Raw genomic sequence first — 26,387 nt, 5'->3', positions numbered from 1 at the left:
TTTAGCCTCAGCAGATACTGAGGTCAACTGCTCAGCTGTTATTTATGTCCATACCTCTTAAAATAAGTGAAATAGCTGTCATCACCAGACTGGATTTCAGCTCTGTAGAGGACTGATCAAAACTTAAACATGTATCTGTTAGAACTTAAACACTGTTCTGTTCTCACAGCAAGCTAACACTACTTTTTTATTTCTTTTCCAAATGTCCCATCTCCAGAAACCTTAAACAGAAGCCTATGATATTCTTATGCAGGTAAGAAATAATTTTCAGTATATTGCTATGATATTCTGTGTTGAAGGTATTGTAGAGGGGAAAAAACCCCACAAAACAACCCCCACACCTTTCTTTTACTCTTTTACGGTTAAAGAGACATGGAAAAGATCTCTCACCCAGAAGCAGTGATACTCACATTTCATCACACAAACAGTGTGAAACATAGGAATTAAATAGAAAACATTTTTGGAACTGAATTGGTGCCAAAAATTAGTTTTCAAAACCATTTGCTATTCTTTTTTAAACTTGCCACATGAAAAAACCCCATAGAGTCAAATACAAACACTCCAGTAGCTCCTGTAGACTTTAATTTTCCAGGATGCCAATTCCTTTAAAGTAGAAGTGCCCAGCAGTCCATAGGAAGACACAGAAAAAAATAAGTTGTTTCTAAGGCAGTAAGGGAAAATTCCTATCGTCTAACCTCCCCAGGCAGATCTTGAAAACCCTGTGTTTCATCCTTCACAGTGTTACTGAAACATACTGCCCTAGCACTAAATGCTATCTAGATGTCAGGTCAATTCTATAGCAATTACTAATGTCAATCAGAATAAGTTACTGATATCACCTTCTATGCACCGGTCATGGCAGTATGGCAGAACATAAAAGATAACTCTACTGGAAGGTAAATGCAAAAAGTTGAAGCTTTTAAAAGAAACAAAAATATTAAAAATTGAATCTGCCACTGAAATAGCTAAAAGCGCTGGATTTTCAGCTATTTCATACCCACATTAATTGCAAACTATTGGAAAGTGTGGATTTTTCTGCTTGAAAGGAACAAATTACTTTTCATCATGAAGGGCTTTCCATCATGGCAGGAAATATCCTCCCCCTTCCCTGCCCTGCAGAAAAGAGAGATAGAAACGAAGAACCCTGTCAGGAAAACCAGCAAGGTTACTTGTTATGTGGAGAGCAAAGACAGAAGGCATGTAGAAGATAGCACATCTGTGAGCAACTACTAAAAGAGAAAGTTGAGGTAGACAAGTCACTGAGGAGACACTGAGAAGGCCACAGCCAGCCACAAACCGTGGAAATGTTGGAAGTAGAGATGCATGTTAAATGACTATGAGTTCAGTTATTAAAAACAACTTCATACCTAGTTCCTGTGGGCTGATAACAATATCTGACTAGGATGTCCTACCAGCTCTTACTACATCGGCAATAATCTTTGGCACCAATCAGGTTAAAAGTTGGTGTTTATAAATGTAGGAGAAATTTTCAAGTACACAAAAAAAAATAATTTGCTTATGGGGAAAAACTAACAACTTGTTATACTGACCACTGAATATGATACTCTTAGCTTATCAAAGGAGCAACACGCAAAACAGAGTATGGAAATCTAAAAAAGAGCACCTAAAGCCACTCCTTTCCTTTGGAGTAGAACTGGGAAGTCAGACTTGGGAACAGAGACATATCAATAAAAGCATATTTCATCTCAAGCACATCTGTAGGTTCCTGTCAACTGATGTTGAGAATTTCTGAAGACATGCTTTTTCTAAAGTATATGCATCTTTCCATGTACTGTTAGGTACCTGAATACCAATGTGCATAGTAGTTTATACCTATAAAGATGCAAAGTAAATGAGAGAGGTGTTATAAATGTGAAGCACTTTCAACTTTGGTCCTTGCAGAACAGCTAAACTAGCTGAACTGTTGATATTAGAGGTAGTTCAGACAGAGACCATTGGTCCACTGGATCTATTATAAACTTACACTTTGAACTAAAATTATAAAAAAAGAAAAAAAATTTGTCAGTATATGTTGTAAAAGATCACTTGATTTCAAGGGAAATCACAATGGTATGAGGAAGGGGCAGACAAACGTCAAGAAATGTTTTTAAAAACATCAATAAAATTGTATTTTGGAGGCAGGTGGAAGAACAGGCTGCAGAGCAAAGCCTTCAACAGCAGAATCCAGTCAGCACTGTATGTTTTCTTCCTCCTCCTTGCCCAGGTTGCATATGTAGTGCACCAGAAAGACAGCATGTGTTTCCTACTGCTCTTTCTAGTTCTGGGGGAGAAAAAAAAAGAAAATAAAAAAAAGAGAAAAAATAAAATAAAATAAAATAAAAAAAAATAAAAAAAAAAAAAAAAAAAAAGAAAGAAAGAAAGAAAAAGACAGTGGAGTTCCCAGTGCTGCGGACTTCACTAACCTTAAATGCATTTTTACTCTTGGTAATAAAAATTAAGTTGCATAGCCTCGCTGGAAAGTAAAATTCACAGACACCAACTGAGCTGTTTAAAGCCTGCTGACACTACTGAAAACTCAAAGCCACTCTACTGGGCCCTGAAGCAAGCCATAATACATGGCAAGACACACGGCTTAGTCAAGTGTATTAACATTCAGCACTAACCTCATCAGTGCATTGTTTTATCTAGCTCCCAGCTGATTTCCTGACAAAGAGCATTACCAAAAAGTGAACTTCTGAGGAAAACAAAAGCAAGGCCTTCATGAAGTTCTTGGCAGTTGTAAGCAAGCACCAATTCTTACAACATTTATTATACACTCATTGTTTTCAAATGGAATTTGGATCATTTCCCATTTTGCAAAACCAAATGCAATATGAATTTTAGCAATATACTTTTTCACAGTTTACCTTCTCTGAACTTAATCTCCTTATCAGAAGAATGGTCTGGACACAAGCAAATAAAACTGAAATCACAATCTCCTCAGAGAACTTCACTAGAAAGGATGCCTCAGCAAAAGCTTACGAATGCTCCTGTATTACATGCTCGTTTGCTGAAACATGCCATATTCCAAATCACTTCCACATAATCAATATTTTCATCACCACTTGCTGCACTGCTGAGCTGTGCAGAGGACAACAACCCTCTCTGGCAGGGAATGGGAAAGAAGCAGCATAACAATGCCAGAAGAGAAAGAGGAAGGTGGAAAGGACAGAACAAAAGATGACAAAAGCTCAGCAGGAGGAGCAGATCAATAGTCAGACTTGCCTTTTGGCAGAAAAGTACCAAGAATTTCTTCTGCATTTCACAAAAGCAGCGCAAATAATTCCTGTTTTCAGCAGCTTTCCCCCATGTATTTAAGTTATTAAATTTAGGAGTCATTAAATTATTTGCTGTACCTGTATGCAACAGAGCAAACACAAACTGAAGGGTACCATCAATGTAGCTGACGGGGCCATGAACAACATGCTAGATGCTTCCCATGGCATGGCAGCATCCAGCTGAGAGAACTGAACTATTTTTTAACATAACATCTCAAAGCAGCACTTACTTGTGAGATTAATATGCCTAGAAGCCTTTCAGATTGCTGCTTGATGCCAGAAATGAAATGCAACTGCACTGGGAAACACACTGCCTAGGATGCAGCTCTGGAAGTTGCCTGTGCAGGGCGGGTGGTTTTGTGGAATGACCTGCAAAGGAATAAACCTCCCTCTACTTCTGCTTTGAATGCTCCATTGCAGAAAGACTTTGGTCAGGCTACATTCTGTTCTAACTTTTTATTTTGCTGTTTCCCCACCCAGCTTCATACAAATTCTTATAAAGGTTATGTACAGACTTGCACAAAATGGAGACTGACACTGGTTCTTGGAGGATTTCCCAGAGCCAGTTTAACAGAGATTATATAACATGTTAAATCTGTGTTGGTTGGGTTTTTTTAATATGGATGTTATTATACTACTAGTTTATTTTTTCTAGCTTAACCCTCCAACCACCCTTCCAAATAATTATGTTTTGCAGAGATTAAAAACCCGAGGTTATTATACGCGTTCTGTTTCCAGCCCTTACATAAGGCAGGACAAATGTGTTACAACTGCAGGGTCTTAGCAAGTCATAACAACCATTATTTTCCTTCCACGAACACTACTGTCACCATGAAGGGGGAGCTTTCCTTTAATTGCTGCAACAGTGGAACTTTAGAGCTAGCACAGAACTTTGAGATCCCCTGATTAAAGGGTAGAGTATAGAAATAAAGTACTTTACAAAAGAGGGAGAAAGTAAGTCTCATGAGGGAGAAATGTCTTCCTAAGGTGTCACAATCAGAGCCAACTGGGACATCAAATTTGACTCCTAGCCTGAAAACCTTCCTACAGAATAGCAACAACTTCTACACATGGGGAAAGCAGCCTGGGTAAAAAAGTACCAACAAAACAATACAACTTTCATTTAAAACCAGCCTCAGTTTCAGAGACAGAAAACATGTCCTACATTGCTAATTTATTTTATCTAGTAAAGAATAATTTTAACACCATGTGTGATTGGAAAGCATGGTACAATTTTCAGGAGCTTAAGATATCAGCAGGAATATAATTTTAGATATATTTCATGCATATAGATGTATTTTAAATCATGCCACCCCTGAGACCCAAGGTAGGAAATAACCTGGAAGCTGAAAACCAGACAGCTCAAGAGCAATGTGGGGAGGACAAACACAAGGCTTGCTCAAACCAGAAAGCACCAGAAAACCAGTGGAGGTGTTTATGAAGGAGCAATGATCAAAGCCTCAGACCTCATGTTCTACTGCCACCACTTTAAGAACCATTTGCTGCTTAACAGCAGCAAGAAAAGAAAAAGAATGACTGCTCTTCACTGCAGCGGAGTCCCTGCAGCTCTCAGATAAGGCAGCATGCTCACTGTTCAGAAAAGTTTTCTTTTCTTCTTTTGTTTTTTTTCTTTTTTTGGCCTATGAGGTGTTCCTTCTGTCCCCTGAGGACCAATTGGTGTTCCTATCTGTACAGAGACCACCAAACGGAACTACTACAAAAATAACTGAAGTTGCTCCAGAGCATGGCAAAGTGCCTCAAAAGAGAAGTCAGCTAGAACACATTCTTCTCACACTTCCAAGCTCAGTCTCAACTTCTTCAGCTTCTTCTGTGGTCTCTTCCAAGACAATGCAATAGGATACATTCATCTTAAAATTATAGGGTGAGGATATTGACTATTCCCAAAAAGTCAGACTATGTCCAATCCTAATAGAACTGACTTCAACATATAAAATACATCTTTGTGCAAAGCCATCTCCAAGATGGTCTTCCAAATAGGCCCTTTTGAAAACACACCCAAAGCAAACAGCCAACCATACTTTAGTCTGAAGGAGCCACCAGACAAAACCCAATTGGTCTGGTTGAGAATACTCCTGACTTTCATACAATTCCATTTTAGATACCATCAAAATAGGCACCTACAGTAACACAGAATTTTCTTTTTTAATTTGATCTATTGTAATTTCTTTTACAGGGTTAGGGCTTGAGGAATTTGAAACAAAAATAAAGCCTAAAGGTTACTAACAATCTCTCCTCCACCCAGTGCTCAGCATGAGGCTGATTTTGTCATCACAAATTTTGCCTGGGTCAACACGGACAACATAACCTCAAATTAATTTGAAATAGTCACTATGTCCATACCAGGGTGGATGCTACACTGCTGGCAGGGATAGACAAGGGGAAGTTATAACAGCAAATTGTCTAAGGCTTGTTTGGGCAGTGCAGCAGAGCTTACCAGCAGCAATGGCCACAGCAACAGCCCAGGGCACTGCCTCGGTTTCTTCTGAGGCTTTGTGCAGCACAGAAAACACCAGTTCAAGGATGCTGTTCTTCTCAGAGCTCTGCTCCAGCTCTGCTGCTGGAGACAGCACACAACTGCTCTTAAACAGGCTAGGGTGCTGTTCTGGGACCCTACTCTTCATGCTATGCCATCATTTCTGCCCTGCAACACCTCCCACACTGCTACCCCTGTCTTGTGCAGCTTCCTCCACATAACTCACATCAGCTTCTTTGCATGTCCTTTTTCAAAAGTCACAGAAAACCAGTAGTGAGGAACAAAATGGTCTGTTGAAGGTACAAGATCCTTTTGATGGCTATAAATGCTTCTAGAAAAATAAAACCTCTGAGTTTGTTACTGTTGCTGTGGGTTTTCCTTCTCCATTTCATTGTTTTTCTTGTAGAGTTTAGAAATAAGCAATGAGCAGACTTTAGAAGAAAGGGGGAAACTTTGCACACACACTTTCTACTCTTTTCCTCCCCACTTTCTTAGACTTTTATTCCCCAACTCCTCCTCTTCTTCTCATTGAGAAAAAGGGCAGAACTCCCCTCCTCCCTCTTGAATAACATTACCTGATACTAAATTTCTTAAAAAATCAGAAGAGAGTCTGTCTTAACTTTTTCTTCTCAAGTTTTTTCAACTGTTCTGAACCCTGCCAATGATATGACAATTAAATATTTCTAGGAGGAAAAAAAGTCTGTAAAAACTCTCTGCACATGTGGGGCTTGCTGCATATCAAGAGGGGCTCCTCAAAGACTTCAGAGAGGTCTCACTTTCGTACACATCAAACACCTTGTGCTGCCCTGCTGCCACCCTATATACACCTTAAGCATCTGAAGAGTCAAACTCCAGAAACACATCTGCTAATCCAGTGCTGATGGGGTTAATGAGATCAAAGCCAGATTCCACTTGGTGCTTAGCATCAAGACACTTCCTATATAGGGCCAGGGTGATTGTAGCCCTCCCTCAGATCACCATCACACTGAAATCAGCATCAAAATAACACAAATCAGCTCCTACTCTGATTATAATCAGTATTCCCACTTTCTGTCACCTTCCAACTCCATCAACCCCCACCTTTCCACATTAAAGTCAGTCAGTGTTTAATCTCAGGGTAATCTTCCTAATTCACATGTTTATTTTCAAACATTTTTCTATCTCCTCTCCCACCTTTCCCTCACCACTGTTAATCAGTAAGGGCTTCACCAGTTGATGCAGGCACTCACCTTTTCACCCAGCAGACAAAAGGATCCCAAAATTCCGATCCCCAACACGCAAGTAGGGAAAGAACAGCTTTCCTACCATCTTCTTTTAAGTCTCTCCCGGCAAGTGCAGGAAAGGGCCTAAAAAAGCTGTATGCAGCCAATTGTGTTATCAAGGGACTTGGCACTACCAGCTGATACTTGATTACTATTCATCCCTCAGGAAAATAAAACACCCTTTTGTAGTAAAAGTGTAACCGGTTACTATGATGCATTACATATTAACAAAAGCAGTTTTTTATCAAAATTACAGATGATGAAAGCCTGGAAGTGGAATCGGACCAAGGTAACCCGTTGTTTCTACATGTTTAACCAAGACATGTAGACAGTTTAACCAAGATTTTCACGGTGCTAAGAAGAAAGTGGTGGTGAGTTATGTCACACATTTGTACATAAAATAGTAATGAGTTCTGTAAAACTGATAGTAAGGATAACATCTTCTGTGGTAGCGACCTTTCTGGTGTCGCATCCTTTGTATGTGACTGCCAGCACTGTAGTAACCTCAGTTTTCACAGGGTCTAACATTTTTGTGCCTTTTTTGAAACCCACACAGAAGTTTTCAATATGCTTTCCTATTATTTTTAAATTATTTTTTAACCAGGAGTATTGCTCATTAAAGAACTGTTACCTGAAAGGCAGATTTTACACTAGGTAGAAGGGTAAAATTTGCTGGTTTGGTGGAATAATCTCTACTTAGGTGGTGAGGAACCATTCCAGATTATTAAAGGATTTGTTTGTTTGCTAATCTACTTCAGCACCTATAGGCCTTAACATCCACAGCTTGTGTGCTTTAGGGATCTTTCATGTCTGTGGCCACTCACAATGCAGTAGCTCTGCACAAAACCTGCAGATTTAGGCTCACGGCAGTGCAGCAAGTTGACTAGTGGGACACTCACCTGAAAAGAGCCATGTGGCCTTGGTCCACTCACCCGCCAAATCCTGCTCTACATTCCTCATAAGCAACGCCTGCCTGTACGCAGCACAGGCAAGACACTCTGCTACTTGCATCTTGCACTTCTGCATCAAAACCAACCAACTCTCTGTTAAGACAGCAATCCAAGGACCATGGAAAAACCTCACATAATGCAAATAAGGCTATACGAACACATTTCACATCCTCAGTTTGGGGAAAACTTGCTGACAGAGAAAGGAGGTAGCTTTAAACAGCATTAAGCAAAGCTGGCTTGATGTAAGCAGCTACCCCTGTGTGAAATTTGAAGCTCTTGCCAGCAGTGTGGAGGGAAGACATGACCTCATTATTCCACAGCCCAGATAATCCGTTCCTGGATAAAGTGAGAGCTGACAAGTATTTCACCTTGAAGGTTATCAAAGCTCTTTCCACACTCTGCTGATGTGGAGCCATTTACTTTACCGAACAGGGATGTGAAAACTCCTCTGTGTTCATAAAGAGATAAAAAAATCAAGAGGTGTGTGTGGTTAAGAGCACACTGCCATGCCACACAGACACAGGTATTGAGAAGAAGAGAACAACAGCATTTCCAGAACCATTTATGCAAACAGGATATATTTGCACAAGTTGATAAAATATTTTTGTCAGTATTTTGAGAGTTACTGCTCTCAATTCCTTCCATCTATGCTTAGGCACTTTCTCTAGATAATTGCCATGGGGCCTCTCTTGACATCAGTTATCCCTTTTGGACCTCCAGAAAGGTAGTTCAGCTCTTAGCTGGGATAAATCACTGTCTGGACTGTCTTTAAGCATTTCTTCAATGACTGCTGAGGAAAGCGAGAGCGACTCCGCTCCCCTAATCTTTTAGATGAATCCAAGCTTTATTGCCATGGGTCTTACACAGGCACATGCAGTTAACACACTAGCCTCAAATTTTGTGGGAAGGACCTGAAATCTATTTGAGCAATGGCTCTACACTAATTCAAAGGGAAAGAATGTCATCTGGTTGCCATTGCCTTTTCTTGTCACCCCTGGGCTCTTGCTGGAGGCCTGCCACGCAAACACCGGGGTTTGGTCCTTGGTGGACTAGTCAACAGAGAAAACAGAGATGTCATTCTCCTATCAGGACTCTGGAGCCCTCGGATTTAAGTCTGCAGGGAAGAATGACACCATTTAAAATATTTAACACAGAACATATAAAGCCCTGCAGGAAATGCATGGCTGAGTTTCCTACAGAAAAGATTAATAAATGAATAGGTAGCAGTTGCAAGAAGAGCAGACACAAGCCCCAAGATTAGGAATAGGTTTCAGTTGAAATATTTGTCTTCCAGATGTTAACCTGCCATTCAAAACATGCACAACTACGACTGTGATTCTGCTTCCTAGTAAAAGCTCTTTATTAAATTGCACACATTAGATCACCTACAGTATTTTCTTTCATGTCAGGAAAAAAATGTGTCAGCAAAAGCAGAAGATTTTGGGGTTCACAGTAGGTAAAAATTACAGCAATTCACTACAACCATAACAAGAACGTTAAATACAAACACAAAAGGGTCACACTGTAAAACCAATCTTCCAAATGCAACTCTTATAGGTTAGCTCCATATTGATCAGGACCTCAAGACATAGTTTGGACCAGCTATAAAAAGCTTTACATAGGCCACCTGGCTCCTGAGTTCAGTGGCCATGAGTTCATGCTGGAGTAGCCAAAATGCAAAGATTATCCGCTGTCCTTCACCCCACCTGTCCTTGTGCGCTGGCTTTGTCAGTGGTGGCCAAGCAGTGGGCCTCCCCATCATATGTGTCATGAGCAGGTCAAGGCACAGGTCAGTTTGTCCCAGCTCCCACTGCAAGCCACTTCCTGCACCCTGACTGCTTTAGCACACAGGTAATCCCAAGCCACAGGAGTGTGAAGGAAGCACATTCAGTTTTGTCCCAGCTTTGTGATCACAGGTAGCAGGGAGAATTCTTCATGCCTGCTTTTTACTAATTATTTCATGGGCTTTTGGCAAGGTTTTGACAGTGGGTGTCTGCCTTCTAGGCAGATGCATGACTCTTCATCTTCCAAGTACAATTGCTTCTAAGTTTTCTCCTACTTTTCACTACATATTGAGCTACCCCAACCACTGGACATTTGCTTTTCTAGTTTTGGTAATACTTTTCACCCAATTGACTGGTTTCTCTGGGAGAGCCAGAAACATCCAAAAGCCTTAAGGGTCTGTCTCCTCCACAGCACTGATACTTGCCTGTTGCAATAAGGAGAGTTCTCCTGCCCATGAACTTGTGTCCATCAGTTAACTTCAGCTTAATGGGCAGTGCACAGTAAAACACCAGGCTTTAGAGTTTGGCTTTCTCTCTACTCCTCTCCACACGTCATCAGAACAGAGTCCGATGCCCACTTCACAGGGAAAAGCCATCCCTCCTGCAGCAAGAATTGCCTGATGTTCAGTTATAGGAGCATTATGTTTGGCACATGCCCAGTTTCTGAAGCAGAAGAACCACAGTTTGACATTTAAAATGAGTAAAGAAACTGAAAGGAAAGAGCCAGCATACACAAGCCAGAAAAATAAACTTTTAGGCCACAATATTTGAAAGGGCTGACAAATCTAAATTCAGTGATTTTGAATATCCATCTTTGAAAATTATCTTTATCCTGTCCCTGATGTTCACCCTTGCACCTGAACTCAGTAAACCTGATGTTCTGTTCTCATTTAGTGACTGCAGAAAAATTATCCACAATAAACTTCATTCTTTTTCCAGGATTAAGAATTGTATAGTGCACCTGCAGTGAAAATCTGGTTTATACATTAGGGAGAACATGGGACTGAACTTTTTTTCAAGTTAAGTGAAGACATTTTTTGCATTTTGATCATAAATATTCTCCTGGTCATTTCTGGCAAACCTGTCAAAAGACATTTTATGCCAATTTCAAAGATGTTGTTATTGGAGGAAAAAGTTAGACTTTGTATTTAAACAAAATGTGCCTGAAACGTTGAAAAGCTGATTTAATGTTAACAATTCTGCAACTCAAGCAGTATTGGGGCCAAAAACTGGCTCCAAAAGATAATGGCAGGCAGGAAAAAGACTGTATTCTTAAGAACGTAAAGAAATAAGTCTAGGAATCACTTCAGCAGTTAAAGAGAGGATGTAAGACAGAGATTCTTCTCAGATGCATTCTCTTCTATTCATGGGGGCTCTATCGTTTTGTTAAAATTAAATCTCAGGGAAACATCCAACAACAGTAAACGCGATTAACCCAGCAGAAAAAAGAATGCCTCTATCTTTGATTTACTCTGAAGCATGGAGGTGTTCAGGCTTATATGGCCTCGCACTGCAAGCAATTTGATTTGGTGCCAAGGCACAATGTGTTCAGTAAAACACCCTGTGAAAAGTTCAGCTCTGAATTAAAAAACACTCATTTAAATGACAGGTTAATGGAAGATACTTCAGAAGTGCTCTGTCCTACAGTGCCTTCATCAGTAAGTTCCCATGAGAGGGTGAGGGTGCAAAAGTGTTCACCAGGCTGGATTCTGAAAGGACTATGTTGCTGATAGACTTTGGCCAAAACTGAATTTTTGGTTACTTTCCAGATTTTTGATAAGTTGGTAGTGCGTGATAATGGTGATCTGTCATTAGGAAAGAGAAGGGGAATCGTCACACCTTCGTTTAAATCTCAATTTATCTGTGGCTTGGGATGGAGTAAGATTTTGAGTGGCATCAGTCTTTGGGAGCAACAGAAACCTTCTAGGGACTTCAAATTTTAAGAGTATCTTGCTTTTTTAAAAATCAAATTCTATGAACCCAATGTAAAAAAGAGAAGCTTCCTACATTTGAAATCCCTTCAGGCATGTAAGTATGTATCAAGAGATTTGGTACCATGTGGATACATGTGGTACTGTGCAGATGAGAGGATAAATGTTTGCAGGGATGGGTTCTTTCCTAAAGCATGAACAGCAGTCATGGACCAGCATTCTCTCCTAATGTCCTAAAATTCAATGTGCAAATTCCCGCTAGTGGCAACAGAAGCCCACGTACAGAAAGGGCATCCAGCTCCTACCTGCCTTTCTCAGTTCAGATTCTTGCGTTGGCCGGACATTCCCAAGGGATCTGAGTGAACACTTCCCAAGAAATGGCAATTTAGTTTTGCTATGCATCTGGAGCATCAATAGTGTTATTTTTAGGATATAAAATTATAAATAGAATTCATTATTGGCAGTAAAAACTAGTTTTTCTTTCCTTCCTTCAGGAACACACACTGGAGGAAAGTGCCAGGGGATAACAGTGTGGCATTTACTTTTTGGAAATATCAAAAATGGTTATAATAAATAGTTCACAACCTGAGCTTCAAGATGGAGTATATAAAAGTTAGAAAAAGATGATGCAGTAGTTTCAAATGCAGTCTTGATCCCCAAGGCAACTTTTCCAATTTATAGTTTTCTTAATTCCCTCTGTCTGTTGTACTATTAAAGGGTCAAACAATGAAAAAATAAAAAAACCTGCACATACATCACATGAACTAAGCGAACGACATGCTTTTTCTCATGCTCTAATCCTTTTCAGTGATAGTAAAATTAAATGCTAATTATAACAACAACAGTTTAAAATAAAAGTAATAGAAAAGTTGCTATTTAAAAATAGTATATTTCTGTTTAAAAGCTGCAAATTGTGTACAGAGTGGAACTAAGAGAGAAAAACCATAATCAAGGCCAAGAGATTACTTTTAAAATTTCATATTGATAACATAAGTAAATATAGTAGAAGTCTCTCTTAGATATACACCAATTTCTCATAAGTTTATGGAGATTTCTAAATAATTATTACTCTCTTCTGAATATATATCTAATGACTGCAAGAAAGAAAAGTCTTCAGAACCATCAATAAACAAATCCAAAAAATAACTTTACACAGAGCCTAAAATTATATTTGTTTACTTCAACAAGTGAAAGCTGGATTTGGCTAAAATTTTGACCTGGAAAGTCTTCTATTTACTTGCAAAACACCAGGAAAACACAGAATTACCCACTGAAATTGAGGGTGTTTCTTTTTTTTCTTTCCCATTTTTGTTAAAGTTTGTATTGTTTTTGCTTTACTTTTCCTTCTATTTTTTGTGTCTGGAATAGAAAAGCTCAGTCTTTCTACTGTGCAGAAAAAAGCTGAAAATTAGTTTGCTTATCTTCATTTCATACTGAGTGCAAAGTAGAGAACCTATAAAGACCCATAGTCATTTCAATAGGTGATATAACAAAGAAATAAGCCCAAGAGATTTTACCTGTCCCTGAACTATTTTGCAGTCATTTATAACAGTTTTTGCAAGGAGGTTTTCTTATTCATTAATTAGGATTCATTTAAGTGGCCAGCTTTAAATTACCAATCAACATTCCTATTTATTTTGATGGAAACAAACAAATAACAACAGAAATCTTTCGCTGAGGTCTGGCAGTGGTTTTGGGTTAGCCGAGGGATGTACAATTTTTAAGGTACCTAATTCCCAGTACATGTAAAGAGGAGTTGTTTAAGACCGAAAAGAAATGTTTCACTGTGATCAGTCATGATACCTTAGCTTTACCTCAGAAAGCTCTATGTTCAGCAAGCCTGTTTGGCAGCTTTTCTGGAGATCATAAATCAAAAGGTTCAGAATAATTTTCAGCATTTTTTGTAGTGAGGCCACTCCTCAGGTCTGTGCCTCACTGAGACAGTCTGTAGGATTAGACTATGGCTGAGGCAGGAACAAATGAAGGCAGTAATGACACTTGCTGCTACTCTCTTTAGGGCCAAGAATCCACCAAAAATTCAGAATTTGGTAAGTACTTCTTGATTTACAGATACTCCAGTAAACGGACTTAAACTAACAATCTTACCACCTCCAAAATGCAGATTATACCACTGAAACTGTAAAAATATGAAGTTGTACATGACACCAGTTATGCTCCAAACTTCTACATAGGCATTTATTACGACAATTCTGCGCTTGAGTTAATTTCAGACACACTACTCATAATACAAAATTCTTTGGCTTTTGACAGCTTTACAAAGGAAATGCGCTATTCACACTGTGAATAGGTGTACGTATTACTTTGCCTTTCAAAGTGCGTGCAGTCCACTTTGCTGCTGATAATCTGCATAAAACTGGATTAACGAATCAGGAATTCTCGGGGTCACAATAGTCAGTGCGTACCGAAAGTGCTGTCCCATGATAGATTTGGCATGTATGTCTTCCTGAAGAGCTAGAAGGGCTGCTTCTCTGCAGACTGCTGTTATCTGCAAAGAAACAATAAAGAAAACCCCCACAGAAAATTACTATTATAAAATACATTACTTGAAGAAAGCAAACACAAGACACCAACATACTCTAAATGCCAGATGCTCACACAGTCAGATTTTCTCCAACTATTTTTAATAAATGAGGTTGTGGGTGATTAGGACATCCAAGAAACAGGATATAGCTCAAAACTGAAACCACAGTAACATTACATTTCACATTACAGGATGTTGCAAATTAACTTAATAATCATATTACCTGTGTTAAATTCCACGCGACACCTGATAAATTAAAGCCCCAACAACCAGCGGTACATTTTTCTGTCCCCAAAGCACAGGAGCAGATATTCCCAGGTTCTGTGGGCAGTTTTCTTTCTCAGCTTTACGCTGGGAAAGAAGTAAAAACAATTAATTCCAAAAGGCAGGCTAGAAGGAGAGAGCAGTGGAACGGGAGGAGGGTTAAGGTCTCATAACCTGCAATGTGTTTTTAAGCTCTCTGGACTTTAGACAGCGGAAACAGACTGATGCCAGTGTTATTCTAAAGACACATTACTATGGTGAAAAGAGCTTGGGGAATGAAAAGAGATATTGTGATTTCCAGTGCAATAGGGAAAACAGTGATTGATATTGACTGTTCCCTTATATCTGTAAATGAAAGAGCCAGCTGAAACACATTTGTCCAGCTATTCAGCATATTTTCTCTGTTTGTTCACTTACTGAAAGGAGTTCCCCTGCTTATGCTGTGCTAATGGTTGCCAAAGCTGTTTAGTAGCTTTTCAGAGGATTTAGCAGCATGTTTAGGAAGCTTTCAAGAGAAAACATGCATGGATTTAGATGGCTTTGTCAAGTTACAACAACATTACTGTTAGTTCTGTGCTGCTCTAATGAGCAGTGAAGCTAAACACTGCTCTTATGCATTTTAATGCTTTTCAGGACTTTAGAGACAGTTAAACGTGGAAGTTAAATGTGGAAGTGTAGCTGAGATTTAGTGCACCAGCTTCTTGCAGAGGTAAGTAATACATCATCTGGAAAGTTAACGGAGGGATATTGGTCTTCCTGTTCAGGTTTTCTCCAAGTAGACAGTGTGACTACTTCCCTAGCTCAACACAAAAATAAATCTACTTAAAGAAAAAGAAAAAAACTCCAAACCAGATCAAACCTCCCTTCCCCCATCCATGTCTAACACCAAACCTAGAAATCTTTCAAAAAGGAGAAGACTTGATGGAAAAGTATCCGGGACTCTAAACTTGTGTCAGTCTTTGAAGGAGGGGTCCATTTCCCCTTGATAAATAGTGCAATAAGGGCAAGTTTTACATGAACGAAGAGGAAGAGACCTGCTAGGGGTTTCCACAGGCATCATCATAAAACCCAATATGTACTACAGCAGGTTTTGACTGTCCTATTCTGCTCACAGAGTCCATCGCCGATCTACAACATCAGAATTATGAAGCAGGGTATCACTACAGCACAAGACGTTCACTTTTTCGGAGCTGATAGGTTTTACTGAAGGAGAAGCTGAAGGAAAGACTCAAGTTGCCAGATCCAAGAAAGAAGGAACAGCACTGCCAGTCTCATTTATCCCTGTTCCATTTGAACACTGATACTCTTAGGAGGAATATCAGCCCATAAGCTGATACCTCTGATGATGCTTTTTCTCTATGCTTTGCCAAGAGTATCGGTAACAATGATGATAATTAACCTCCAAAGGGTTTTTTGGTTTTAATTTTTATCTTAAAGACTGAACTGTACATTCTGCTGTTACTGAAAACTACTAGACATGAGGAAGCACAAGAAAACTGATAATTTTTTTTTTTTTTTTTTTTTTACTTCCCAGTAACATTTCAGCTGCTTTTAAGGAAAGAGGAAAGAATTTTAAGGCATGAACTATCATTCTCCCTTTTCCTGGCTGCACTCAGAATTCTTGTGGACTAAATATTTTATATATTATTGAGTAATAAACAGCAGGCATTCTGGCACAGTGTTTAAAATTTGGGCCCTTGTGTCTGGTCACAGAAGTCACATGGCATTGTTTCCATTCCTTGGCTAACCCAGAGTATCAGGTTTCTGAGGTAAGAGATTCAACAAGGCAAGTGTGATTATTTTTCTTCATTCAAGTATGCAAACTTAAAAAAAAAAAGAAGTCCTCACCAGCATTCTCACTAGCTAATAAAGCTAAATCACTTGTGGAAAGCAAACACAAGGAGTAATATAGCCACAGTGAAATGAGAGCAAATTCATCTGGTGAAATCTACTGTGTTATTGGCCTAAGGTCTACTAGTTTTTCATGGATTTGTCACAGTCACATTAGGACATTTCTTACCACACCAAGCAATGGAAGGGTTTTTAAATGTCATTTCTGCCTAAATTTAAAACAAACATAGATTGGGTCAAGTGAGGTAAAGAGGGAACATAGCAAAAAGGGCCAATTGACAGCAGAGGAAGGAAGAAAACCCACGGCTTTGCTGCAAGGTACATATCCTTCCCAGGCTTAGTGACACTCCAAAACCAGAGGCTTCATCTAGATCATCACTTTTAAAAACTTGCAACAGACCTATCCTCAGTGAATTTGTTCAATTACTTTCTTAAATCACTTCTCCTTTTGGCCTAAATGACATAATCCTGTAATGAGTGGCATGGTTTAATCATGCATTCTATAAAAAAGCATTTTAGTTTGTCTTAAACCTGGTAATTTCAGCAAGTGTCTCCTAGTTCCGGTGTTATGAGAATAGTGATTCATCTGTTGTTCCCCATTCACCTTCCCCGTACTGTCAGTGATTTTACAGTTTTATCTCATCCCCTCTCAGTCAAGTCTTTGCAGAGTCCTCAGTGATTCAGTTCCAGGTCCTGCAGAACTTGGCCATCCTTCAGCCTGTCTGCCATGTTGCCTTCACTAGTTCTTCTCTATCCTTGTGCTGTTGAGCAGCTGAAGCCACATGGCGCCGAGGGAGCCATACCATGGCAAAGCAGTGTTTCTGGGTTCCCTTTCTATTACTGCATCTGCCATCATATTAGTGCCAAGATGATTTTTCTCAGATTATCCACAGTGCATCCAGTATCTATTCCTGAGTGACAATATCTAATTTAGGTTGCATGCTTGTGAATTTGAAACCTGGGTGATTTTTCTCCATTGTATTTATCAGGATGAATAGCCTCTGCCTGCCTCTATAAATGAATGCTGTGAACCAACATTACGTATGTGCCAATTTTAAGACAATGCTTAATGATTTTCAAATACAAATCCAAGGGATCACCATTTTTACCTTTTCAATATTAAAAAAGACAAAAAAGTGAAGACTTTTGCATCTCTGTGTGTTGTGAGGAACACGTATAATGTCCTAGTCCTGTTCCAAAGGCAAAATTGCAGCTTGATGTATTCAAGGACAAAATAGATATTCTTGACTGCATCTGAATACAGAGTGGCTTTCAGCATTGACTGTTAAAGCAGTAATGAAGACATTAAGTGATTGACAGAAACAAGAGTGATTAAACAGCAACAGGCCAGGCACCAGGTAATTAAGCAATAACTACTGAGGTGTGGGGTGTTATTGCAGAGATGAATAGCCAGCCAGGTGTGGTTGAATACTACTGAATCCAGGAGCACCAGAATACACCCTAGTTTAATTGTTAATTTCAATTCTAAATCAAAGTTTAACAAACACAGTTCTCATTTTCAATGGAATGAGAGCAAATTACTGACCTTACGTTAGTCTGCTGTCTGCAGACCTCTTCTAGTGTGGAAATAATTTTGAATTCATGTGTTAAAACCATATTTTTATTTTTATAAAGGACTGATTTATCATCTCAATGAGTGCTTTAAGATCAGAAAATAAGCAACTAATTTAGAATCCCACTTCAGAGTCAAAAAGCCAAGTGTATCAAGTTATCCTGGGAGGAAAGGAGAGCTAAAATTTGCTGTCTTAACCACCGATATACACACTGATCAGTAATAAGCAAAGCCACACACAAGATCACAGCTAAGGTGCAAATAACTGAATCCCAAAAGAAATGGATTTACACCTCGTCATATTACCCCACACACACTCCCAGCAACAATAAAATGCCCAGTTACTGTTCCCTGAATAAACAGTATTCAGCATAACCCATCTTTCTCTCGAAACGATTGGTTACACTGGCTGATTCAGTTTGGCTGATTCTCCCCCACTCTGGCATTAAGCACCGACTCTCTCCAGTGGACTGAAAGTCCTTTTCATTTTCTTTGTATTTAAAGTGTTCTAAACAGCTTTAAAGATTTTTTTTTTTCCCCCTCAAAAAAAGAAGGAAAAAAGAAATGAGCTTCTGTGTTAAAGCCTTAGGTATTTTCAAGAAAGTGGTTTTGTAAGTGCAGAGTCTGTTGGGAACACCTGTGAATGTCGGGTTTAATTGGGCTGCAGCTGGTGTCAATTGTGTGCACCCTAACTGGCAGCCACTGGCTGGCTGTACATTGTGTTTAATTTTCCTTTTTCCTTCCTTTTTAACTTGCTCCTCCATCCCCCCAGTTCAAGTTGTAAGGGATTGTGTGTAAGAGGGATTAGGAGCCTGGAAACAGAATAGTACCCTGCGGTTTGTGAATAGCGCAAATTGTGGCGCTTCCTGGAGGAAAATTACCTGCAGGACTGCGTGCCCATGTGGCCTGCGCCTGCTAGGCAGCGTCAAAGGGACACCGTCTATAGGTAGGGGAGCTTACTTTCCCGCTCTGTTAAGGAGAGATAAAAAGTTCATACATGGCATTTTAAAAAGACATAAATAACTCCTGGTCAGGACATCTGTTTCTTACTCAAGCAAATGCCTACTCACGTCAGGAACCTTATCTTACCCCTGCATGAGAAGCTGCTCTATAGAGAGCAATAGCCTTATCCACATAAAACCAAGGAAGTCAGAAAGCTCTCAGGACCCTGGGCCATCACATGACTGAGGAAAGATGTGGGCATAGATGTCTTTCTGAAGTGAGAAAACAACTCAGAAGATGCACTGTAGTCAGAGAGGCTAAAGGGAGCGGCAAGGAAAGGTTGCTGATGATATTCTAAAATCTACATAAATATCTCTGTTCCATGCAACTCCAGCAGCACACAGCTTCCCACAAGGGACTTGTATGAAGCTCAATGCAGTGCTGGGCAGAGGTAGTAAATACTTTTAGGGTTTTCCCACCCCCAGCAGGTCACTCACTCCTGCACGAAGCGTGGGATGCCATAGCCCCTTTTTCCCCCTTCTCCTTTGTGCAGGCACCACCCGCTGCCGGCTGCAGGCTCCCACCCACCTCTTGGGCTGGCTCCGGTGCTAAGCTGACCCTTTCATTAACTGAATCAATGCACCAGACCATCAGAAAATTAATCCAGACAAAAAAGGTCTTAGCTTGCCGCTGGGGTATTGAGATGGAATTCACCAAGTCCCAGTTGGTATGGAAGGGGTGGAGAGCACAGCAAGTGGGACACTTCTGCCTCCAGCAGCAGAGAGCTGCTGGATCACCTCATGAAATGCTGTGCTCACTTACCCTATTTTAGCATCCTGCTGCGTACGGCTGGCAGTACGAACAAGCTCAGGTACCACAGCACGATGTTGGTTGGGTGAGGAAGACATATCCTAGATAACACTTTGGACAACATCCTACTATTAAAGATGAAAATACTGTTTTAAGATGTCACAAATACAATTTTTCCTTTAAACCAGACTAAACTGAGAGGCTCTTTAAAAGTGAGACATGGAATTTTTGATGTATTTCAAAAAGGCTTAAATTTAGTACTTCTTTTGTGGTTCAACTTTCCCGTTTTGTGTATAAAACAGATAAAATAGGAAAATATAAGATTACATGCCTTTATTTCCTTCTCTAAGAAGAAAAGTTCTTACAGACCACTACAAATCTTGCTCTGTTTAGGAGAAAAAGCTTTCAATACTATGAAATAATTGATCACCCTGTGACAAATTTTGATCTAATCTTTGACAGAAAAAGAATAGCCCCTGTATGTGTATCTCATCATTCTGCTCGGTCCTATAATCTGTAGATTTAAATGAGATGGATTATACATTTGGGCGTTTTGGAAAAGGAAAATAATCTATTCTAACCAGAAAATGGTAAAGTGTATTGGCATAATGCTTTTCATACAGCATCCATTGATTCCTCAGATTCAAATATTATATACATACTACAGGAGCTTTGGAGTGAATTTACTCAGTATGATTGTTGCTCTATAAAACTTTCCTACCTAAAGTGTGCAAGGCAGTCACAGGCCACACAAATGTCTCAGTGAGACAAAGGTTTCTTTGATCTCTAAGCAACTGTGTTTCACAATGTTATTAGTTTTCCACAAGTTAAAGTGCATACATGTACATAGTTCTGTATTCATGAACATTGACTTGGAACAGATGAGTTCCTATTTGTATTGCAGCCATCCTCTGTGATAATATCCTATAATTAAATATTATTTTTTACAAAAAGATAGACTTCATTGTTTATTAAAGAGACATTCAATATGAGTAGACATTGGATCTACTTTAAAAACAGGTCTGTAGTGATGAAGCAGCACTTTGCAATTCTTAATTAAAAAGGATGGGGATTATTTGTATCTCATGTCTCTGATCCAACAGGCTGAGCAAACAATCCCTGCTATTCCTGATTTCTTTTATGGAACTTGTTACAGAAATGTAATTGAACAAAACCAGGTCCTTCAGTGATGTCTGTACGTGACCTCAGTTCAGAAGTGAGAAAATTGGCCCAAGGCTTCACTATTTAATCTATAGTTTGCTTATTTGTGTAATTTTGAAGACTGATGTGCATGTGACCATGCATATGGGTGTCCGCAGCTTACCTGAAACACTGCCCAGGGACATAAAGTGGTTGTGCCACCTGAATATACCTGGTCTGACCAGGATGACGGCTTCCACTCACCTCCTTCCACAGTGGCCACAGCAAAGATCAAATCCTCCTCTGCCCACTCTCCGTGTCTCAGCTGGGAGAGGCAGGCTTCAGGTTAACCTAGCCTACCTGTTGCGGTCACCTGGTGTCAGACAGCTTGGTGTGTCAGCCAGGGACTGAGACAGGCACTTAGCCAGTAGCTCTTGTGGGACAACAGCATCATGGCAACAATTCATGAGACAGCGGTGACCACAAAATGCTGCTTTTAATTGCTCAAAACCTGAGCACACGTTGCGCCTGGGCAGCAGACAGTATCACATGTGTCAGTAGCTCTTATTATTTCATAAAGCTTAAACACGCTCAGAGAAGAGAAAGATGAGGTATATAGCCAAAATTAAGCATATGTATCATAACTACAGTACATGATGACAGCTAGAAAGAATAAACCAGAGCCTTAAGTGGTACACGCTAAGTGTCATCACACATACCTCTGCTCATCCCAACATGTTCTAACAGAGGGAAGCTTTGACTCTAACTGCAGGCTTTCTTTTTTCTTCTCTCCACTCTCTTAAAAAAATATTACTAGATGTGGTATCCTTCCAAGCAATATATAAAACATGTACATTCCAATTTAATTTTTGTAACTACAAGCCCAAAATGCAGCTATTTTCCAAAACGTACTCTGTCGATATGGCTCCCATCACTTTGGCAGAGGCATGGTATAGCTGCACCTTTCACAAAGGAATTCTGTAACAAAACGAGTTTTTACATGCTGGGACTGAATATTTTTAAACAGTATTCTCTGCCAACTTCAAGTTTCAGCTATATTTGTGCAACTGAAAAAAAAAAAATCACACACATGTTTCTATACAAGATTAAGCTGCATTTCTGGTTAACCTCAGAATTATTTCATTTTTATATAAACATTTAATGAGAAAGTTTGACTTCTTCCCTTCAATGAGGAAAAGGAAGCCAAGCCACTAGAAAAACAGTCTTTCTATATGTACATGTGTGTGTACAGGCACTTGTTTTAATTAAAAGTAATTAACAAAATGCTGTGTTCTCACTCACAGTGAGCTGTTACTACAGAGGACCTGTACTCAGTGCCAATGCTATTTTGCTGAATGCTGCTAGCAAGACAGATTGAATTATGCAACTAAAAATGTAAAACTAGAAGACTTGGAGGACATCATTAGCTGTAGCTGTCATGAGTTTCTCTCTAGAAAAGCAAAACAAAACAGAAAAACTACAAAACAGATTTGGCAGCTTCTACCTTATGAAACCTATCATAGTGTAGGTGTTGAGCAGCTGTTGCGCCTGCTTGCTTTCAGATTTTGAGGCAGACAGATACCAGGTTGGGTGACATATTCAGCGTATTCAGTATTTCTTGCACTGGAAAATAATTCATGCCTTTGCTTCTCAAACCAGTAATTCTTTTCTCAAGTTTAACCTGGGAGAGTAGCCGAGGCCTTAGACTCCTATCAAAACAAAGCAAATAAAAGTGAATCCGCAAAAGGAATTGGGAGAAGTGCCCTCCCTTCCCTAAAAATATTTTTTTTTCATCAATAAAGCACAGGCAGGCTAGAACTGTCTTTCAACTCCAGCAGCATTTCTGTTACATTATATCACCACTTGAAGATTGCTAGAGTCCTGAACTTTTGAATTTGCACAGCAAAATAAGAAAGCGAAAAATTCTTTTTTCATGGTTTTATTCAGAGTTTCCCTTTCATCCTGTCTTTGGATATACGGCAAATACTGTCTCCAATTTGAATCTTGCATAGCAGGTTAATGGCAACTGTATTTGTAGTTACCTACATATAAGATATAATACAATACAGAAAAAGCAAACTCAGCTAAAAATAATGGCCAGAAAGCCTAGCAAATCTTGTGGAAGCTTAACATTTCTATCACTTCGGACAGAAAACATGCCATTCCTAGGATAATGAGAATGAGACATGCATACTTTCTGGGTTTCTGACTCTTTACACATGCATACACATCCTTAGTTGAGGCACGGAGTAAGAAGACATTTGTTGTGTGGGGGCCTTAGCTTGCAAGATGAATAATGTCCTTAATGGAAGCTCTCTTGCTTTTATTTATTGGGTTCTCAGTTCCTGGAAGGTGTGAGATGTCTCCCATGGCGTATCTATTTCCTCAGCAGAATGCTAGAGGAATTTTGAACTGTTTCAAGGTTTACCTCTTGGAGCTTCCCATGGTACACAGCTGCTCATGTTTCCCATGAAAGTCAGGGAGGAGGGCTAATGCATGCCTGTATTCCAGGGAGGCAGAATATGGCTAGGAGGACAGTCTGACCAAGAAAGCAATGCTGTTAGGCACAGCTAGTTGCCTCTGTGTATGATTACTACTCCTAAAGGAGGAAGTAAAAAGGCTGGTAAAGAATTTAAAGTAAATTTCAATGGAAATTTTGCTTGTGCAAGAAAAGAAAAAAAATAATTGTAGCAAGAAAAATACCAGTGAGTGATATAAACATACGAAACAAGAAAAGTGGTGTACCAACAATGACTTCAAGTTAAGGATTTATGTAAGGGGTATATTTTAATGGAATAGAAAGTCAGTAAAATAGCAGTACGACAGATATGACAGTGTGACCTGTGCTTCCCAACAGTCAGTCTAAACCAGTGACGCACTGATCACCATCTCTTCTTGGTCTGGCCTCTTGATGAGTCTATTCAAGTGCTAACCAGCAGAAACCTAATCTAGCAACACAGAAGAGAGGAGTTTTTACTGGTTTTTCACCCTGAACTGGCTCACCTAGGATGCAGGCAGGAAGGCAGGCAAGGCAAGAAGGCTCTGAAAGCAGGGAGAGGACAAGACTGCAGCAGAAACTGGGTTTAAAGCACACTGAAGCTTAGAGATATATTGAAACCACATACAAATGTGTCCACTTGTGCAGTATCTTTCACTCGTCTGCCAATTCAAAAGCTAACACAAGATGCATCTAATTAAGAAAAGTATATGCCTGGTGTATATAGAGAGGCATTCACTGGTGTAGGCAACCTTGTGAGTGGTCCTTTCAGGTGGGCAGTCCCCACATTTCCCATAAGGATCTTGGTGTTCTGACCTGACACCCCTCAATCTACTGGTTTTAACATCTGCATGCTTAAAAAAAATACCAAGAGTATTTTGAGTTATTCAGTCATAAAATGCTTACTACAGTTCTACTGTCTGCAACAGTGTATCTACTAATCACTTTCAGTTTCTATAAAAGTTTCAAACAATACATTTCAGGTGTATCCCTACTGTGTCTTCTTAATATAGACCATAGGTAAATGTGACCCATTGCTTCTGATCTCAAATTACCCAGTCCAGTGAATCATTGAGTGTGTACTGTGAGGGATTCACAGCACAATCCCAAAATACCAGCTCCCTCACAAATGGACCAGCTTGTCACCAGTATAGTTGTCCCCCATCACTCTGGGAACAAGACAAAGAACAGAATGAGGCAGTGTAAGAGAAAATGCTGCAACGTAAGACCTTGTCATCAGAGCTGTCACTTGCCTTCAGTGAAAAGTTACGAGTGACCAGATTAACAAGGTATCTGCTTTTGCATTGTTAACATTGAAACTTGTCATTTTAGTGCCCTCCTGTAACTGAGAAAACTGAATTCATGTCATGTCTGAAAGTCACTTCAGTATTTTGGAAAACCGGATCTGCTACTCCATGGATAACACATTTAATTTAGCAAATTCCTCCATTTCTTGTCTTTCATGCTCCTAAACTTCTCAGTTTGTGCTATGTTATTGTGAAAACGTCCTTGGTCTCTTGGGTTTTCTCCCTCTCCTTCCTTGTCTAGGCAAGACAATGTAATGCAAATTTCCAGCACTATGGGGAGTTAGAAAATGGGTCACTTGCGTTTCTCTTCACTTCACAAAGATGTTTTATGTTCAGAGTTTTTTTTATCCTCAACATTTTTGCAAATACACATAGGAAGAAGCAGAGGAGTCTCCCTTCCCTTTCCTCCAGGTTGTATACAGCTTGCTTTTTAATGTTGACAGCATTTGAACTTCTAAGAAGTTGCAAACTAGCATGATAAACAATTTAAGGCCAGAAATTTATAAAATGTATGCTTAATAGTGTTCAGCCATGAGGATTCCCCTAGAACTCTGTGACATTTGCTGTCCTTGGCCACAGTGCTCCAGATTCCACATTCCCTTCAAGCCCATGCTTTTGTGCTTACATCAAAGCACAGTAGCTCTGGACCCTCTGCATAGGAGGCCCAAATCCGCAAACCCTCAAGAGGCACCTCAGGCCACCCAAGCCCTGCAAAGAGGCACCCACCTTTTCCCAGCAGTGACAGAGGGAGGTGAGAGTGATCACACCTATTAGGTAGGTGCTTAATATTTGAGGAAGGCTCTCTGTAGGCACTCTTGCATACCACATTACTGTTTTCACAGTTACAGAGATAATGCCAAGTGTCTCCCACCTTTCCTGGCACCAGGAATATTTGCCAGGATAATATCTAACACCACAGGAGAGGTGGAGGGAGATCAACAGAGGAGGCAATGAGGCCCAAAGGAGCTGCTACAGCTGTAGCACAGCAGAGGATGCCACAAGACTGAGCTGAGAAATGTCGGCTATAACAGAACTAAGGACCACAGCTAAAAAAACACAACTTAAAAGCCATTAAGAAATGTTAGTGCAACCAGCAACAGGACTGGCCCATGCAAGTGAAGTGCTCCTGAGGTTTGCATTACAAATTGAAGTTACTATAAGGTTTCCTGTAGAAGTGTGCCTCTTGCTATCTGGACTGGTATTATTTCCAGCCCCTTGTCAAGAGATGAGTTTATAAGATTTGATCAGGAATTGCCTATGTGCATGAAAAAGCGTGAGTTTTCTATTTCCAGTTTATTGTATTTACCCATTTTATGTTAGATGCACAGACACCAGGACTGGGTCAGCAAATGTTTTAGCCCCTCTTCAAACACAGTGACGATCAAAAGAATGAAGACAGCACATACAGGATGCTACCACAGAAGCACAGGTTTCCATACTGAACCAAAAAAGCAAATGCTATTTTCTCTCTGATGTATAATTATTCACTACGTGTAAAGATCAGGAGACGTTCTTAACACTTCCTACTTGATATCAAATTCAATTCTTTTCATGGTCTCTGGAAGACTTTGTGATCCAAGTTGTTCCCTTTGTCACAGCAACACTCCAGCACTGTCTTTTTTTCCTCCCATATAACCAAACGGGGAGCAGCAGCTGTAGCACCACAGAGCCCTGAAACAACATGGGACTCTTGCTCTATGTCATTAAATGCTCTTTCACTAAAGTAAAGGCCACAAGGAAGTCATACTGTACCCATAAGCAA

The 26,387-nt window shown here is 39.8% G+C and overlaps 1 protein-coding gene across 1 annotated transcript in view; it reads right to left on the bottom strand.

Annotated features, from left to right (window-relative positions):
• Positions 1 to 14,028: 14,028 nt before the first annotated feature.
• Positions 14,029 to 26,387, bottom strand: part of AFG2A (AFG2 AAA ATPase homolog A) — a gene marked incomplete at both ends in the record, with an annotated part of 201,157 nt that continues 188,798 nt past the window's right edge. Inside the window, one exon of the mRNA XM_080612414.1 lies at positions 14,029 to 14,205. Coding sequence (XP_080468540.1) covers positions 14,029 to 14,205 — 177 coding nt within the window. The remainder of the gene's footprint in view (positions 14,206 to 26,387) is intronic.

The sequence above is a fragment of the Psittacula echo genome (genome assembly GCF_963264785.1).
Source record: "Psittacula echo genome assembly, chromosome: 1".
Taxonomy (NCBI): Eukaryota; Metazoa; Chordata; class Aves; order Psittaciformes; family Psittacidae; genus Psittacula; species Psittacula echo.
The sequence above is the reverse complement of the archived record's forward strand: the minus strand, read 5'-3'. Positions and strand labels throughout refer to the sequence as shown.